General features: G+C 39.1%; 1 protein-coding gene across 1 annotated transcript in view; it reads left to right on the top strand.

The window, feature by feature from the left end:
* ALDH1A2 (aldehyde dehydrogenase 1 family member A2) overlaps positions 1–19,273 on the top strand; it is a 116,076-nt gene that overhangs the window by 37,697 nt on the left and 59,106 nt on the right. Inside the window, exons 2-4 of the mRNA XM_055436113.2 lie at positions 15,294–15,398; positions 15,573–15,713; positions 18,514–18,643. Coding sequence (XP_055292088.1) covers positions 15,294–15,398; positions 15,573–15,713; positions 18,514–18,643 — 376 coding nt within the window. The remainder of the gene's footprint in view (positions 1–15,293; positions 15,399–15,572; positions 15,714–18,513; positions 18,644–19,273) is intronic.

Genomic DNA, 19,273 nt, shown 5'->3' with positions numbered 1-19,273 from the left:
TCTTCTCCAGGGCATCTTCTCAACCCAGGGATCGAACCCAGGTCACCTGCATTGCAGGCAGATTCTTTATTGTCTGAGCCACCAGGGAAGCTTGGTTTATAAAAATAACAGCATAGTAAGAATATAAAATGTTTTAACTTTTGGTGTACCAGGAAAAATAGTCGTCATATTTACCATCTGGGTCCAGTGGAGGCTATATAATTTTAAAACTTTAAGTTATTTTATGAAAAATTTAGAAAAGTGAAAGTACAGAGATAGTGAAAGCAATAGAACAAGAATTTAAACAAAACCAATGTTTCTTCCATATTTTCCTGGTGTTGGATGTCTATGTACATGAAATGAGCAATGGCCTTTGAATGCAACTACCCAGGTGGCATAGTGGTAAAGAGTCCGCCTGCCAATGCAGGAGACATGGGTTTGACCTCTGTGTTAAGAAGATCCCTGAAACAGGAAATGGCAATGTACTTCAATATTCTTGCCTGAAAAATTCCATGGACAGAGGAACCTGGCGGGCTATAGTCCATGAGTTTGCGAAGAGTTGGACATGAATGAGTGACTGAACACATATACATCTGCTCATCAGCCATCATGTTTGAAACTGGAAATATATATGTAATAAATACTGATTGTATACTTAAATACATTTCTAATAGGTTATATCTTATTGTTCTGGTTCTTCTTGCATTTGCCTTATCATAATGTAATACTATTGAAAAGTTTGAAAGCTCCTCATTTGGTAGAAAAGAGCATGACCATTTTTGTTCCATAATTACTAAAAGATTTTCATTTTGGTTTATAAATGTAAATAACATTGATCATTCCAATGAACTTCTTATTTCTACGTAATATCTGTCCTCAGTCACCTTTGTATATACACATACTTTTAGCATTTGTCCATTTATGAATCATATCAACTAAATTTTTGCCCACAAATATCTTAAAAGAATTCTTGTTTCTTAAAATCAAAATAGGATTGTTTAAAATTACTAAGTCCTTCCTGTTGAATAGCTAGCTAGGTTCAGTTCAGTTCAGTCGCTCAGTCGTGTCCGACTCTCCGCGACCCCGTGAATCACAGCACACCAGGCCTCCCTGTCCATCACCAACTCCCGGAGTTCACTCAAACTCATGTCCACAGAGTCAGTGATGCCATCTAGCCATCTAATTCTCGGTCGTCCCCTTCTCCTCCCGCCCCCAACCCTTCCCAGCATCAGAGTCTTTGCCAGTGAGTCAACTCGTCTCATGAGGTGGCCAAAGTATTGCAGTTTCAGCTTTAGCTAGGTTAGACTATCATATTTTCTTTTTTATGTTTATAATTATCTTATTTGCTCTCTGATTAATTTGGAGAAAGTGCATTTATTTATCCTAAGGGCTCATAGTCCAAGATTTTGCTTATATAGTAAATTTCACCCTCATCAACAGTGTCTCTAGTGTTTCTGTCTCTTTGCTTTCAGCTGCTGACTCATCTAGCAGTTATGAAATGTCTTTTTCTATTAGATTTTTTCTTTTTCTCATAATGAACAGAAATGAAAAATTCTGAATTCTTAACTGTGTTCAATGAAAGGAAAAAAGAATATGACAAAGCTGGTGTCATCATACTTCTTTTATTTATATACTTTTGAGACATAATAATGCATTACTTTGGATAATACAGTAATAAAACCAAAGGATGATGGAATTGTTCTGTTGCTTAGTCATGTCCGACCCTTTGTGACCCCATGGACTGCAGCACGCCAGGCTTCCCTGTCCTTCACCATCTCCCGGAGCTTGCTCAAACTCATGTCCATTGAGTCAGTGATGCCATCTGTCCATCCCATCTCTGTTGTCCCCTTCTCCTCCTACTGGTGATATATTTAGTCATTTCTAGATAGTTTCATAATGTTTTTTGTTTCCTTATTATTTTAAACTTTTTGGCATAGTTGGAAATAATTGATGAGTGATGATGAAATATTTCCTAGAATGAAGAAATTTGCAAGATACAGAAAAAGCTTGTTAAGATCCCATACTGTATTTTAAAACAATAAATGCTGGAGAGTGTGTGCAGAAAAGGGAACCCTCTTACACTGTTGGTGGGAATGCAAACTACTATAGCCACTACTCAGAACAGTGTGGAGACGCCTTAAAAAAATGGAAATAGAACTGCCATACGACCCAGCAATCCCACTGCTGGGCATATAACCAGAGGAAAATCAGAACTGAAGGAGACACGTGTATCCCAGTGTTCACTGCAGCACTGTTTACAATATCTAGGACATGGAAGCAGCCTAGATATCCATCAGCAGATGAATGGATAAGAAAGTTGTGGTACAGGAGAGAACAAGATGGCAGAGGAGTAGGTGGATGTGGAGTACATCTCTCTTCACGGATACATCAGGAATACACTTTCAGACACAGAAGTGCCTGCAGACAGGAGTACCTGACCAATGGAAAATAATATATAGAACCATGCAAAACTTGGTAGGATTAAGTAACTAGGGGGAAAAACAGGGGTGTTAGTAGGACTGGACCTGCCTTGGCCAGTAGAGGAACTGAAGCAGGGGTCTGATCCCCACATCGGGTTAACTGAGTCAGAGGAGAAACATTTGAGGCTGAAACAGCTTATCTGTGGCAGCCTAAGTGGATTGAGAATCAGACAGTCCTTGCCACAGCCATACATACCCTGGACAGGGACGCAGGTACCCTGGAGGGTGCAGCGACTGGGAGCTGGAGTTTGGGGATTGTGGAGCAATCCCAGGGTGAGGGCTGCTGTTGACTGTGGAGAGATGGATCATGGGGATGTGAGGGAGGAGACTGTGCTGGGAAATGCCTGCGGAGGAAAGCCCAGCAGCCATAGAAGCAAGGCGATACTGCTGAGTCACGCCTAGCAGGTGGAGCCATCACCATAGCCTCTCTCTCCACATACCAGTATGGGTAGCTGAACAATAGAGAGGCTGGCCCATCAAACAAACTTCTGATGCATTGAACTACAGAGTAGGACCCCATCCGGGGTGCCCTTTTATGTGCCTGATGTGCTGATTTACAGAGTAGGACCCCAGACAGGGGGGCCCCTCTAAATGCCTGATGTGCCAAACAACCGAGAAGGACCCCAGGCAAGGGAGCCCTCTCAAGTATCTGAACGGTGGAGCTAGGGAGATAGACTGCCCAAAGAGTCCTTCTGATCGCCAGCTATAAGAGGCTGGGAAAAAGACTCTGATAGGGCCATAACTCTGCAATGGAGGCAGTCCATGTCCCTGCACACTTGTGCCACCAGGGTCCTGGCAAGCCAAGCAGCTGTGCCACCTTCACACTCAACTCTTCACTGGGGCAGAGCTGCCACAGACAAAAAAAGTCTTGTGCCTGTGCGTGCAGGGTTGCTTCAGTAGTGTCAGATTCTTTGTGACCCTGTAGACTGTGGCTTGCCAGGCGTCTCTGTCAGGGATGGGGGGTTCTCCAGGCAAGAATACTGGAGCGTATGGGCCAATACTGGTTGCCATACACTTACAGAGCAATATATATCCTGCTGCCCTAGCCGCCAACTCCTGAACACCTAGTGCTGCCAGAACCCCTGCAACCCAAGCAACTGCACCACCTCTACACCTGGCCCTCACAGGGGCAAACCCCAGTCCTCCAGGGCAGTTAGCAAACCCCAGTGGACGACCCACATGCAGAGGTGGAAATAAAACTACAATTGAAACCCAGGGGCAGTGTGGCTAAGGAAGAAGACCAAAAACCTCCCCACCAGCTGTACAAGCTGCAGATTAAACCCACATGATCAACTAGACAGACTCTATGTCTATGGAATATATAAAAGGCCATTGAGAGCTTCCACAAAAGAAAACACACTAGCTCTGATAGCTATGGACACTGGAGGCAAGAACACACAGGAGAGTAGGACCAGATTGGAATCTCAGCTGCCCCCACAGCAGGTCCAGAGATCAGCACAGTGTTGGAGGATGCGGTAGGGAGGTAAGGTGCACTGTGACTCCCGGCGAGGGAAAGGACCCTGACAGCGGTGACTCAAGAAAAGCACTTGTTATTCTTACGTTTTGACTTGCTCTGTAGATTCTTTTGGATTTTTTTCCTTTTTCTTCCCCCCTCTGTTACAGTTGCCGATTTTATTGGCACTGTGAAACAGTTAAGCTTTTTGAGCTTTTTTTTCCCCTCAGTCACATTTTTTATAGTTGTTATAAACCTCTGGGCTTTTGCAGTTCTGTGGAGTTTTCGTTTTTTTTTTCTTTTTTAATTTTTAAACCTATTATTATTTTTTCTACATTTATTCCTTTGTTTTTCCTACTATTCTTTTCCCCTTACAGTTAATCTTTATATAAATCTTCTTTATCTCTGTTAACTTTGCATATCTGTTCTTTCTTTCTTTCCTTTCCTCTTAACATATTTGTTAGCTTTATTTTCATTGCTTTATTCCCCAGTTGGTACCTTGCTTTAGTTTTGTTTTCCAGTTTGTGCTTTAGTTAGTTTTGTTCTGGTAGATATAATTTTTGGTTTCCTTCGTTTGACAGATCAACCTATTGTAATTTATTTTTGTTGGACCGTTTTGATTTTGCTTATAGGTGTATATGTATATGTGTATATTCAGTCACACTTTTTATTATTGTTATAAACTTCTGCCTCTAGGTTGGGCTTTTGCGATTCTGTGGAGTTATCCTTTTTCCTTCTTTTATTTTTCTTATTTTCTTTTTTATAATTTTAATTTTTAAAGCCTATTATATTTTTTCTACATTTATTCATTTGCCTTTCCTACTGTTCTTTTCCCCTTGCAGTTAATCTTTAGTGTATATAAATTTTCATCTACCTCTATTTAACTTTGCATATCTAGTCTCTCTTTCCTTTCCTCCCAACAGATTTGTTACTTTTGTTTTCATTGCTTTATTCCTCACTTGGCACCTTGCTTTAGTTTTGCTTTCCAGTTTTGCTTTAGTTAGTTTTGTTCTTCACTGGTAAATATAATTTTTTTATTTCCTTTGTTGCCAGGTCAGTCTACTGTACTGTACTTTTGCTGGACGGTCTTGACTTTGCTTATGGGTGATATGTATATATTCCATTATTTTAATTATTATTTGCCTGATTTTGTAACTGCCATTTGTCTGGGGTTCATCTTTGGTTTACCATTTTTGGATATTTATTTTAATCTCACTTAATGCCATAACAAACCACTTGTGGAATCTTCATTCCTGACCAGAGATCAAGCCCTGAACCTTTGGAGTAGAATCACTGACTCCAAGACCCTAGACTACCAGAGAACTGACCATAGGGAGTATCAATTAGTGAGAACTCACACAAAGGAAACTACTTGAATACAAGATCTGGCATCACCCAACCACCAGCAGCACCCTGTGCAGGATGCCTCATCTAAGCAGCAAACAAAACAAAACTATGAACTCAGTCATCAGCAGACAGGATTACCACCTCACTCAGCCTTGCACATCAGAGGAAAAACAAACAAAAATCTCACCCTATACAAATCTTACACAAAGCACTGGACCAACCTTAGAAGGGCAGAAACCAAAAGGAAGAAAAAATTCAACCTTGAAGCCTGGGAAATGGAGACCTCTAACACAATAAGTTAAAAAAATAATGATGAAAAGGCAGAGAAATACTACATAAATGAAGGAACAAACTGGAAACACAGAAGTCCAAATAAATGAAGAGGAAATAGGCAAGCTACCTGAAAAAGAATTCAGAAAAACGAGTAAAGATGATCGAAAACCTTGAAAATAAAATGGAGAAAATGCAAGAATCAGTTTAAAAAGACCTAGAAGAATTAAAGAATAAACCTGCAGAGACAAACAACACAGGTACTGAAATTAAAAATACTCTAGAAGGAATCTATAGCAGAATGTCTGAAGCAGTAGAACGAATCAGTGAGCTGGAAGATAAAATGGTGGAAATAACTTCTGAAGAGCAGAAAAAAGTAAAAAGAATGAAAAGAACTGAGGATAGCCTCAGAGACCTCTGGGACAATATCAAATGCACCAACATTCGAATTATAGGCGTCCCAGAAGAAGAAGAGAAAAAGAAAGGGTATGAGAAAATTTTGGAAGAGATTATAGTTGAAAATTTCCCCAACATGGAAACGGAAATAGTCAATCAAGTCCCAGAGGCGCAAAGAGTCCCATCCAGGATAAACCCAAGGAGAAACACACCAAGACACATACTAATTAAACTAACAAAGACTAAGCACAAAGAAGGGCTTCCCTGGTGGCTCAGAGGTTAAAGCGTCTGCCTCCAATGCGGGAGACCTGGGTTCGATCCCTGGGTCGGGAAGATCCCCTGGAGAAGGAAACGGTAACCCACTCCAGTATTCTTGCCTGGAGAATCCCATGGATGGAGAAGCCTGGTAGGCTACAGTCCACGGGGTCGCAAAGAGTCGGACACGACTGAGCGACGGAACGGAACGGAAACACAAAGAAAGAATATTAAAAGCAGCAAGGGAGAAGCGACAAGTAAGATACAAGGGAAACCCCACGTGCTTAACAGCTGATCTTTCAGCAGAAACTCTGCAGGCCAGAAGGGAATGGCAGGATATATATAAAGTACTGAAAGGGAAAATTCTACAACCAAGATTACTATACCCAGCAAGGATCTCATTCAAAATCTCATTCCAATTCAAAATTGGAAATCAAAAGCTTTTCAGACAAGCAAAAGTTAAGAGAATTCAGTACCACCAAACCAGTTTTATAACAAGTGTTAAAGAGACTTATATAGTCAAGAAATACAAGAGAAGAAAAAAGATCTACAGAATCAACCCCAAACAATTAAGAAAATGGCAATAGGAACATATATGTCAATAATTACTTTAAATGTAAATGGATTAAATGCTCCAACCAAAAGATGCAGACTGACTGGTTACAGAAACAAGACCCATATATATGCTGTCTACAAGAAATCCACTTCAGACCTCAAGACACATATTGACATATGAAAGTGAGAGGATGGAAAAATATATTCCATGCAAATGGGAAGCAAAAGAAAGCTGGAGTAGCAATCTTCATTTCAGACAAAATAGATCTTAAAGAAGATTACAAGAGGTAAGGAAGGACACAGCATAATGATCAAGGGATCAATCCAAGAGGAAGACATAATAATTGTAAATATCTATGCACCCAACATAGGAGCACCTCAATACATAAGTCCAACACTAACAGAAGTAAAAGGAGAAACTGACAGTAACACGATAATAGTAGGAGACTTTACCTCCCCACTCACACCAATGGACAGATCATCAAAACAGAAATTAATAAGGAAACACAATCTTAAATGACACATTAGATGAGATGGATCTCATTGATTTCTTCAGGACATTCCATCCAAAGGCAGAAGAATACACCTTCTTCTCAAGTGCACATGGAACATTCTCCAAAATAGACCACATCTTGGGTCACAAATCAAACCTCAGTAAATTTAAGAAAATTGAAATCATATTAAGCATCTCCGAACACAATGCTATGAGACTAGATATCAATTATAAGAAAAAAGCTGTTAAGAAACACAAACATATGGAGATTAAACAACACGTTTCTAAATAACCAACAGGTTACTGAAGAAATCAAAAAGGAAATCAAAAAAATTTTTGAAACAAATGACAAAACATAACTCAAAACCTATGGGATGAAGTAGCAAAAGCAGTTCTAAAAGGGAAGTTTATAGCAATACAATCCTACCTCAAGAAACAAGAAAAATATCAAATAGACAACCTAACTTTACACCTAAAACAACTGGAAAAAGAAGAACAAAAAACCTCCAAAATTAGTAGAAGGAAAGAAATCAAAGATCTGAGCAGAAATAAATGAAAAAGAAATGATAGAAACAGTAGTAAAGATTAATAAAACTGAAAGCTGATTATTTTGGAAGGTAAACAAAATTGAAAAACCTTTAGCTAGAGTCATAAAAAAAAAGAATCAAATGAACAAAATTAGAAATTAAAAAGGAGAGGTTACAACAGAACTACAAAGGATTATAAGAGACTGTTATGAACAACTGTATGGGAATAAAATGGGTAACCTGGAAGAAATGGACAGATTCTTAGAAAAGTTCTATCAAGACTGAACCAAAAGAAATAGAAATTATGAACAGCCCAATAACAAGCACTGAAATTGATGCTGTAAAAATCTCCCAAAAAACAAAAGCCCAGGACCAGATGGCTTCACAGGAGAATTCTGTCAAGTATTTAGAGAGGAGCTAATGCCTGTCCTTCTAAAACTCTTTCAAAAAATTGCAGAGGAAGGAACACTTCCAAACTCATTCTATGAGGCCACCATCACCCTGATACCAAAACCAGGCAAAGACAACACAATAAAGAAAACTGCAGGCCAATATCACTGATGAACACAGATGCAAAAATCCTCAACAGAATTTTAGCAAACAGAATTCAGCAACCCATCAAAAAGCTCATACACCATGATCAAGTTGGGTTTATTCCAGGAATGCAAGGATTCTTCAATATACACAAAAATCAATGTGATATACCATATTAAAAGATATGAAAGATAAAATCATATGATAATCTCAATAGATGCAGAAAAAGCCTTTGACAAAATTCAGCACCCACTTATGATAAAAATTCTTCAAAAAATGGGCATAGGAACATACTTCAACATAGTAAAGACCATATATGATAAGCCTACATCAAGCATTATTCTCAATGGTGAAAAAACTGAAAGCATTCCCCCTAAGATCAGGAATAAGACAAGGGTGTCCACTTTCACCACTATTATTCAACATAGTTCTGGAAGTCCTAGCTACAGCAATCGGAGAAGAAAAAGAAATGAAAGGAATCCAGGTTGGAAAAGAAGAAGTAGAACTCTCACTGTTTGCAGATGACATGATACTGTATATAGAAAACCCTAAAGATAGTATTAGAAAATTAATAGAGCTAATCAGTTAATTTATCAAAGTTGCAGGATACAAAATCAATACACAGAAATCACTTGCATTTCAATATACTAGCAATGAAAAATCAGAAAAAGAAGTTAAGGAATCAATCCCATTCACCATTGCAACAAAAAGAAGTAAATATCTAGGAATAAACTTACCTAAGGAGACAAAAGAACTGTACACAGAAAATTATAAGACACTGAGGAAAGAAATCAAAGATGACATGAACAGATGGAGAGATATTCCATGTTCCTGGGTAGGAAGAATCAATGTTGTGAAAATGACTATACTACCAAATGCAATCTGCAGAGTCAGTGTGACCTCTATCAAATTACCAATGGCGTTTTTCACAAAACTAGAACAAAAAATTTCACAATTCATATAGAAACACAAAAGACCCCAAATAGCCAAAGCAGTCTTGATAAAGAAGAATGGAGCTGGAGGAATCAACCTTCCTGACTTTAGATTATACTATAAAGCTACAGTCATCAAGACTGTATGGTACTGGAACAGAGACAGAAATATAGACCAATGGAACAAGAGAGAAAGCCCAGAAATAAACTCTTGCACCAATGGGCACCTTATTTATGACAAAAGAGGCAAGAATATACAGTGGAGCAAAGACAGCCTCTTCAATAAATGGTGCTGGGAAAACTGGACAGCTACATGTAAAAGAATGAAATTAGAACACTTCCTAACACCATACACAAAGATAAACTCAAAATGGACCTAAATGTAAGACCAGAAACTATAAAACTCTTAGAGGAAAACAAAGGCAGAACACTAGATGACATAAACCAAAGGAAGATCCTCTATGACCCACCTCCTAGAGTAATGGAAATAAAAACAAAAGTAAACAAGTGGGACCTGATTAAACTTAAAAGCTTTTGTACAGCAAAGAAACTATAAGCAAAGTGAAAAGACAGCCCTCAGAATGGGATAAAATAATAGCAAATAAAACAATTGATAAAGGATTAATTTCCAAAATATACAAGCAGCTCATACAACTCAATGCCAGAAAAACAGACAACCCAATCAAAAAGTGGGAAAAAGACCTAAACAGACATTTCTCCAAAGAAGACATACAGATGGCTAACAAACACATGAAAAGATGCTCAACATCACTCATTATTAAAGAAATGCAAATCAAAACTACAATGAGATATCACCCCACACCGGTCAGAATGGCCATCATCAAAATATCTACAAACAATAAATGCTGGAGAGGGTATAGAGAAAATGGTATGCTTGCACTGTTGGTGGGAAAGTAAATTGATACAGCCACTATGGAAGATGGTATGGAGATTCCTTAAAAAACTAGGACTAAAACCACCATATGACCCAACAGTCTCACTCCTGGGCATAATACACACTGAGGAAACCAAAATTTAAAAAGACACATGTATCCCATTGTTGACTGCAGCACTATTTACGTTATCTAGAACATGGAAGCAGCCTAGATGTCCATCAACAGATGAATGGATAAAGAAATTGTGGTACATATACACAATGGAATATTACTCAGCCATAAAAAGGAATGCATTTGAGTCAGTCCTGATGAGGAGGATGGACCTAGAACCTATTATACAGAGTGAAGTAAGTCAGAAAGATAAATATCGTATTCTAACACATACATATGGAATCTAGAAGAATGGTACTGAAGAACTTATTTAAAGGGCAGCAGTGGAGAAATAGACATAGAGAATGGACTTACAGACACGGGGAGGGCGCAAGAGAGGGTGAGATGTATGGAAAGAGTAACATGGAAAATTACATTGCGATATGTAAAATAGATAGCCAACGGGAATTTGCTGTATGGCTCAGGAAACTCAGTCTTTCTATCAACCTAGAGGAATGGGATGGAGAGGGAGTTGGGAGGTTGGTTCAGAAGGGAGGGGATATATGTATACCTTATGGCTGATTCATGTTGAGGTTTCAGAAAACCTCAGAAAACAAAATTCTGTAAAGCAATTATCCTTCAATAAAAAAAATAAGTTAAAAAAATAGAAAGTGGTGGTAAAAATACACAATGGAATATTACTCAGCTATTAAATAGAATGCTTTTGAGTCAGTTCCTATGCAGGGAATGAAACTGGAGCCTATTACACACAGTGAAGTAAGTCAGAGAGAAAAACACTAACACAGTATATTAATGCATATATATGGAATTTTAAAAGATGGTAATGATGACCCTATATGTGAGACAGTAAAAGAGACACAGATAATAAAGAACAGATTTTTGGACTCTGCGAGAAAAGGCGAGGGTGGGATGATTTGAGAGTAACGTTCAGTTCAGTTCAGGTCAGTCGCTCAGTCATGTCCGACTCTGCGACCCCATGGACTGCAGCATGCCAGGCCTCGCTGTCCATCACCAACTCCCAGAGTTTACTCAAACTCATGTCCATTGAGTCAGTGATGCCATCCAAACATCTTATCCTCTGTTGTCCCCTTCTCCCACCTTCAATCTTTCCCAGCATCAGGAGCTTTTCAAATGAGTCAGTTCTTTGCATCAGGTGGCCAAAGTATTGGAGTTTCAGCTTCAGCATCAGTCCTTCCAATGAACTTTCAGGACTGATTTCCTTTGGGATTGATTGGTTGGATCTCCTTGCAGTCCAAGGGACTCAAGAGTCTCCTCCAACACCACAGTTCAAAAGCATCAGTTCTTCGGTGCTCAGCTTTCTTTAAAGTCCAAATCTCACATCCATACGTGACTACTGAATAAACCATATCCTTGACTAGATGGACCTTTGTTGGCGAAGTAATGTCTCTGCTTTTTAATATGCTGTCTAGGTTGGTCATAACTTTTCTTCCAAGGAGCAAGCATCCTTTAATTTCATGGCTGCAGTCACCATCTACAGTGATTTTGGAGCCCCCCAAAATAGTCAGCCACTCTTTCCACTGTTTCTCCTTCTATTTGCCATGAAGTGATGGGACCAGATGCCATGATCTTTGTTTTCTGAACGTTGAGCTTTAAGCCAACTTTTTCACTCTTCTCTTTCACTCATCAAGAAGCTCTTTGGTTTTTCCTCTCTTTCTGCCATAGAGTGGTATCATCTGCATATCTGAGATTATTAATATTTCTCCTGGTAATCTTGGTTCCAGCTTGTGCTTCATCCAGCCCAGCATTTCTCATGATGTACTCTGCATATAAGTTAAATAAGCACAGTGACAGTATACAGCCTTGACATACTCCTTTCCCTGTTTGGAACCAGTCTGTTGTTCCAGCAAATTTGGAAAACTCAGCAGTGGCCACAGGACTGGAAATGGTCAGTTTTCATTCCAATCCCTTAGAAAGGCAATGCCAAAGAAAGCTCAAACTACCACACAGTTGCACTCATCTCACATGCTTGTAAAGTAATGCTCAAAATTCTCCAAGCCAGACTTCAACAATACGTGAACTGTGAACTTCCAGATGTTCAAGTTGGTTTTGGAAAAGGCAGAGAACCAGAGATCAAATTGCCAACAACCGCTGGATCATCGAAAAAGCAAGAGAGTTCCAGAAAAAACATCTATTTCTGCTTTATTGATTATGCCAAAGACTTTGACTGTGTGGATCACAATAAACTTTGGAAAATTCTGAAAGAGATGGGAATACCAGACCACCTGACCTACCTCTTGAGAAATCTGTATGCAGGTCAGTAAGCAACAGTTAGAACTGGACATGAAAAAAACAGACTGGTTCCAAATAGGAAAAGAGTAACATTGAAACATGTGTATTACCATATGTGAGATAGATGACCAGTTCAAGTTCGATGCATGAAACAGGACACTCAAAGCTGGTGCACTGGGACAACCCAGAGGGATAGGATGGGGAGATAGGTGGGAGGGGGATTTGGCACAGGGGAACACATGGAACCCTGTGACTGATTCATGTCAATGTATGGCAAAAACCACCACAATATTGTAGGGTAATTAGCTTCCAATTAAAATAAATTAATTAATTTTTTTAAAAAGATCCCATACTATATTTTATACTGAGAAAATGATCTGTGGGCTTAAATAACAGTAAGAGGATGAATTTTATTCTATTAAAAAGGAAGTAATTTTTCTGTTTGATCTTTGAAAGACCTCTAAGAAACAATAAAAGGTCATGGAATATCAGTCCTTACATACATTCCTGGTGGCTCAGTCAGTAAAGAATCTGTCTGCAATGCAGGAGACCCAGGTTCGATCCCTGGGTCAGGAAGATTCCCTGGAGGAGGAAATGGCAACCCAGTCCAGTATTCTTGCCTGGAGAATTCCATGGACAGAGCAGCCTGGCAGGCTGCAGTCCACAGGGTCAGACATGACCGAGTGACTAAACCACCACCACCACATACATTTAGAACTGTTCATTAAAGCTTAAAAACTGTAATTGGATCTGATGATTTATCAAGATTTAAGAAGTTTTAGTCAAATAGTGAATAAAAAGAGTATTGGCACAACCCATTCCATTCTCCCTTAAACCTGATAAGGTCTAGAAGTGAATGTTTAATGAAACTAACCTCTAATAATTGTTTTTCTTTTGTTACCTTTAAGATAATACTGCATTTCAAAGGGGTATACAGATTCGATGAGCTGTAAAATGTTAGGAAATTTGTTAAATGGCGTGAAAAGAGGCTTATAACTATTAAATAATTGTGTTTCTTTGGTCTGAGCACGTCTGGAAAGCAGGATGTAGTGAGAAGGGGAGCAGACTGAATCAGAGCCCCAGAGATGACCTGCTTTTTCTGACTATTAACCTCTCTTAATGTTTTCATCTTCATCGTTTCTCGGCCTTTTGGCTAAGATCAAGTGTAATGTTTTCATCTTCAGTTGAAATAATAAAATCCTGCCATTAGGGTTGTTGTGAGTATTTAATAAACTGCTAGGGACTGTTGACCCTGAAAGACTGGAACTCTTAATCATCCTTACCTCTCCTGTGTTTAGAAATACCTTGCATCTATTAAATACATTATACAAATGAATACAGCATGTTTACACATCCATAGTAAAAATTTAAAAATTGTTACAAAGTCACTGTGTTTGTGCCCAAGACATTTGTATTAAATGTGTTTATAGGCTTAAGGTATTTTTTCCCTTCTTTTATCTTAAAAAGCTTTCAGTAAAAGAAGACTCCTTCAACACAGGTTCATTGTTTTATCAAATCAAAGAAAAAGCAAAGATGTGACATAATCTAGAACTTAATATTTAAAATGGTAGCTATACACTCACTTAGCCTCATCTGTAATTATTAAAATGCCAGGCAGTAGCAAATCAGCTTATCATTGTGTTTGTTCTAAAGTGACTGGCTACTAAATGGTTCATAAGTTCAGAAACTTTTGTCGTTGAGCCATAAACTTTATGTAAAATATCTTTGTATTCTTTGAGCTTTCATAGTCCAAAATATTAGTTTGGATTTTCTCTTAATGTCAATAAAAATTTAATGTTTTTGCCCATATTTTCCCTCCTCCTTTAACTCATCTCTTACAAATCTCCTGAGAAATTGACTTCCATAATTTCTTAAGCCATTAGTCTCTGCCATTTTAAAATAGCCTTCATTTCCTATATAAAGAGACCAAGGCTCTTAAGAAAAACCCTGGAGAGACCAATTCGACAGTTCCAGGCCTTTTCCCTTTGCCTACCCAGCACAAGGAAAGAGATCTAATTGGGGTTTACACATATAAGTTGTTCAACTCACCAGTTGGTTTGGTCAGTCATTGCTGTGTTCTGGTTCTTACTATAAATTAGGCAAATGCTTGTTCCAGCACCATTCAGGTTTCCCTGTGAAGTCACTTAAGGCCTCTGACAGAGAAACTAGTAGCTCAGGCTGGATGACTGTCAGTTTGATCCACGATGTACCCTTTAGGGGTATTGGCCGGAGCTTGGACTATACTAAATACTTTCTCAGCCTCAGTATATGCTCTGTATGTAGGTGAGACTCTCCTTCCTTCCTTGTTTGACTCTCTCAGTAATTGATAGATTCACTAAAGGTAAGCATTATATTTAATCTTTGGATGACATTGAGGTAAAAATACCACAAAGGAAATTTCTGAATTGGGGGTGAGGCTAGACTGCATAATAATCAAGGTTTTCTTGTAATTCTTCAAATTCTGTACTTTAGTTATATACCAGCAAATATGCTGTGCTATGCTTAGCTACTGTCGTGTCCAACTCTGCAACCCCATGGACTGTAGCCTGGCAGGCTCCTCTCTCCATGGGGATTCTCCAGGCAAGAATACTGGAGTGGGTTACCATGCCCTCCTCCAGGGGATCTTCCTAACCCAGGGATTGAACCCAGGTCTCCCGCATTGCAGGTGGATTCTTTACCATCTGAGTCACCAGGGAAGCCCAAGAATACTGGCAGAGCAAGTATTACTACTATAGTACTTTCTTATAATACAGCACTGTTGACTGACTTTCTGTCACTAGTCTCATGGAGTCCATTCTGTTGTCTATTCCCTTAGATTTTTATTAACAACGAGTGGCAGAACTCAGAGAGTGGGAGAGTGTTCCCTGTCTATAATCCAGCCACAGGAGAACAGGTGTGTGAAGTTCAAGAAGCAGACAAGGTATGTTCATCTGAGAAGAAAAATTGCTATGAAATAACTACCTTCAGACAGCAAAACACTAAACTTATGCTCTCCAGACATCACCACTAACGTTCACTTATCACCTTTGTGTGTGTGTGTGAAAGCAAATGTTTCTTCCTTTATTGTGTCATTATCTCTCTTCCTCTCTAACAGGCAGACATAGACAAAGCAGTGCAGGCAGCCCGCCTGGCTTTCTCTCTGGGTTCAGTATGGAGAAGGATGGATGCTTCAGAAAGAGGCCGTCTGTTGGATAAGCTTGCAGACCTGGTGGAACGAGACAGGGCAGTCCTTGCAGTAAGTAACCTAAGAAAACATCGTCTTTACCACCAAATTTACCATCCATTGAAATTTAGATTCCTCGGTCTTTCTGAAAGCATGGTATGAATCAGATCTGGGGAACAAGTGAAGGAGTACATAATAACTCATGAAGAAGGGGAGAGGTTTGGCTTTTGGGGACCAGCTGAGTGTCTTTTCTTATTGACTTTTGAAGAACAAATCCATAGCTTCCCATGACTGGTACGCACCTTGCTGTTTTCCTTGTCCCTCTCCCTCCCACCCTCAACGAAAAGAACAAAAACAGTCCAGCAGTGGGAAAGTGACCATGTTGCCGCAGGAAGCCAAACCACTCTGTTAGCATTGAGAAGAGTTTTGCCTCTCCAGTGTGAGCCCCTCTTGACCAAAGAGAATCCTTCAGAAGCAGAAGGTGTGATGCAGACCTCTCATATAGCTCTGCTCCCTTTGTTCTTTTGTCACTTTCTAGAACTAATAGAAAGGAGAGACAGGAGACAGCAACTTTCTTTTGCTACAACGATCATTTTCTCACATAAAGGACATACCCTTTCCTAGTGGTTTGTTGTTGTTGATGCTGTTTTAAAAATGAAAGTCAGTTGCTTGGAGAATACAAACTCTTTTGGACACTGGAACCATTTTGGAATGTCTTTGTTCTCCACCTGCGTGACCCATAGTTGGTCATTTAATATTGAGGGCATCCTTGTCGAGTCAGTGCATTAAAGCCATGAATACTATGGTCTCCCCTCTGCTTGGAAAGCCACTTCACTGTTGGGTTTCCTTTGGGGGAGCGTAGCATCAGTCCCTTCGGCACTGTCACATCTACCATCCCTCTCCCTTCTTCCATCCCCCTCATGAATCTATTTCTAGTGTGGAAACAAAAATGGATGCTTTATGGAGATGGTTTGGAACTCCTGCTGTGCATAACATATATTTGTCCATAAAAGCATTTTCTGGTTTGGTACTTCAAGGAATGCTGTTTCCAGTGAGATGTTTCTGCATATTGGGAAAAGGTGTTTCATGGAGATTCATAAGACACTTGGCATATTAAAGACTGACAAGCCCTACTCAGTGTGTCTCAACCCAGTTGGAGCCTCAACACTAATTTTCTGCCTAACCTGTCAATATCCTACAAAACACAATTCTTTGGAGTACCTTGGGGGAATGCTGGTCTGTATGCTGTCTCTTTACTGGATTGTGATTTCTTTGAGAGTGAAAAGTGTGTTTTACTCCTTTTGTTGTAATCCAAGTGTAGTTCTTGGCACGTAAATAGTGTGGTGGGGGCACGTTGATGGTCTGTAAGTATTTATTTCAGTTAAAGCCATACAGTATTCAGAACATTAGATTAGCAGTACTTACTAGATGAAGATGTAGTTCATTTCTGCAGTTATCTTTTCATGTCATAAAATTCAAATGCCATCCTTTCTCTGACATGTCTCACTGTGGTCAAGTCCTTTTTCCCATCACACTTAAATGAGAGTCCTACTTTTAAACACTCCTAAGCCATGTGACGAGTGAATTTTATTAAGAGGTAGCCTCTTGAGTATAGAGAAGCTCCCGACCAGAATACTGAAGTTAATACTGCATCCAGGTAAACACAGTGAGAATAAACCCAGGGCTGGCAGCTCTCAGGTGATCACAGCTCATAGGGATGGACGACTTAGGTGGCCTAGAATCTGATGAATGGCTCCACTTTACTCTGTGTAGTCTAGACCTTGGCTCTGTGCCCTCTGTGTGGAGAGTATAACGCTCATCTCACAGACCTATAAATATTCTAAAAAGAACTGGGAAATACCTTGTTTTGCTAATATACAGTGAATAGGTCACATAATATTTTTAAATGAGTTCCATCTTAAACACATAGTACGTGAATAAATTATACTGTAAATATTATTTTTATGTCATTGAATGGAGAGTATTTCAATTTTAGTTTTGTTAGTACTCAGATAATTTTAGCCCTAGTATATATTGTAAAATGTCCTTGAGGAAGAGGACATGAGATTGCAAACATATGTTTTTGTTTATATTATTTGTTAAATATGTAAAAACCCCTATTATTTCTCAAGTCAAAGTACTCTTCGCATTCCAGTGAATTCTTCTTAAATTCTTTACATTACAGACTTATCCTATTTAGGAATGTGTCATTAAAATAATAACATTTATAATCTAAAACTGCTTAATAACTCTAACTCTATTTTTATTAAATGGACCGAGTACTTCACTCTTAATAGATAATGGTTGTTAAGCTAAATATTTACAGAAAACCAGCCCTCATGTTGTTACAGTATGAGCTTCCCTAGAGGAGATCTTGTTTATTTGGTGGTAATAAATAAACTTGCTGTGCACCATGGCCATTCCGTTTCTCAGCAGGGGTCTTGGCAGCTGTGGAGAACGTTTTATATTCTCATCAAGTGCATAAAAGCCCATGTCCCTGCTCCTCTTTATGGATTCAGATTACTGATGTAGACTCTGAAAAATCCCCACGCAGCTCTGATCATTAATATAACAGAAGCTGGTTGACAAGCAGAACACTTTCTTTATCACCAGTAGTGTTTATGTATTGGAATAGTGGTTACTGGAAGCACACACCCAAGCACAAGAACATGCACATACATACTCGTGGTGGCTTTTACTGGAAACTAAACTCGACAAGCAGTACTAAAATCTTTTCATTTGGGAAATCAGAGTTGACCAGGTATGCATCATTATTCAGATTAATTTGTATTTTTCCATTCCTTTTTTTGTTTTCTCCAGCAGTCACTTAGTGTATCACTGGAAAGTTTAGTCTCTGTTTCTTTTCCCACAGACCATGGAATCCCTCAATGGTGGCAAACCGTTCCTGCAAGCATTTTATGTCGATTTGCAAGGAGTCATCAAAACTCTTCGGTATTATGCAGGCTGGGCTGATAAAATTCACGGGATGACCATTCCTGTAGGTATGTGAGACCTGAGTACTTTGAAAAGGGAAACATGAGACCTCAGCAGAAACACACTGTCACCACCAAACACAGACATCAGTCACGTGGAGTACAGATCTGAGCACACTTTTACAGCAGCTTCAACTGAACAAAGAACCAAACAGATTTTGTCACTGCTTCTGACAGTATCCATCCCTATTTCAGTATATAGCCAGTCCACACATAGGTGCAGAGAAAGCCAAATCAGTACATCAGTTAGCTAAGGAACAAGTGTGTGTCAGCTGCAGAATTCCTTGCACTGTGCTCACTTAGGTGCTGTGGGCGGGACAAGCATTGGGTGTGGGAAAGCCAGGGAAAACTCTGAGATGATTAAGACTTGGCCCTTGGTCTCCTGAAACCTAAGATCCTCTTGTTTAGAAGGAAATCCTCTAAAATGTTAACAGTTGTTTTCTCTTAGTGGTGAGATTATGGATTGTTTATTATTTCTTTTTCATATTTCTCTATATTTTCTGTATTTCCTATAAAGACCATGCATTACTTTTACCATCTGTAAAAACAACCACCATCCTGACATTGTCTTTTAAGATCCAGTTTTGGAGACAAAACCAGTAAGACAAAACAAAGATCTCTACAGGAGAGTTACAATTA

The sequence above is a fragment of the Moschus berezovskii genome, chromosome 9 (genome assembly GCF_049115385.1).
Source record: "Moschus berezovskii isolate FMDL1 chromosome 9, NW_MosBer_1.0, whole genome shotgun sequence".
NCBI classification, from domain to species: Eukaryota; Metazoa; Chordata; class Mammalia; order Artiodactyla; family Moschidae; genus Moschus; species Moschus berezovskii.
The sequence above is the reverse complement of the archived record's forward strand: the minus strand, read 5'-3'. Positions and strand labels throughout refer to the sequence as shown.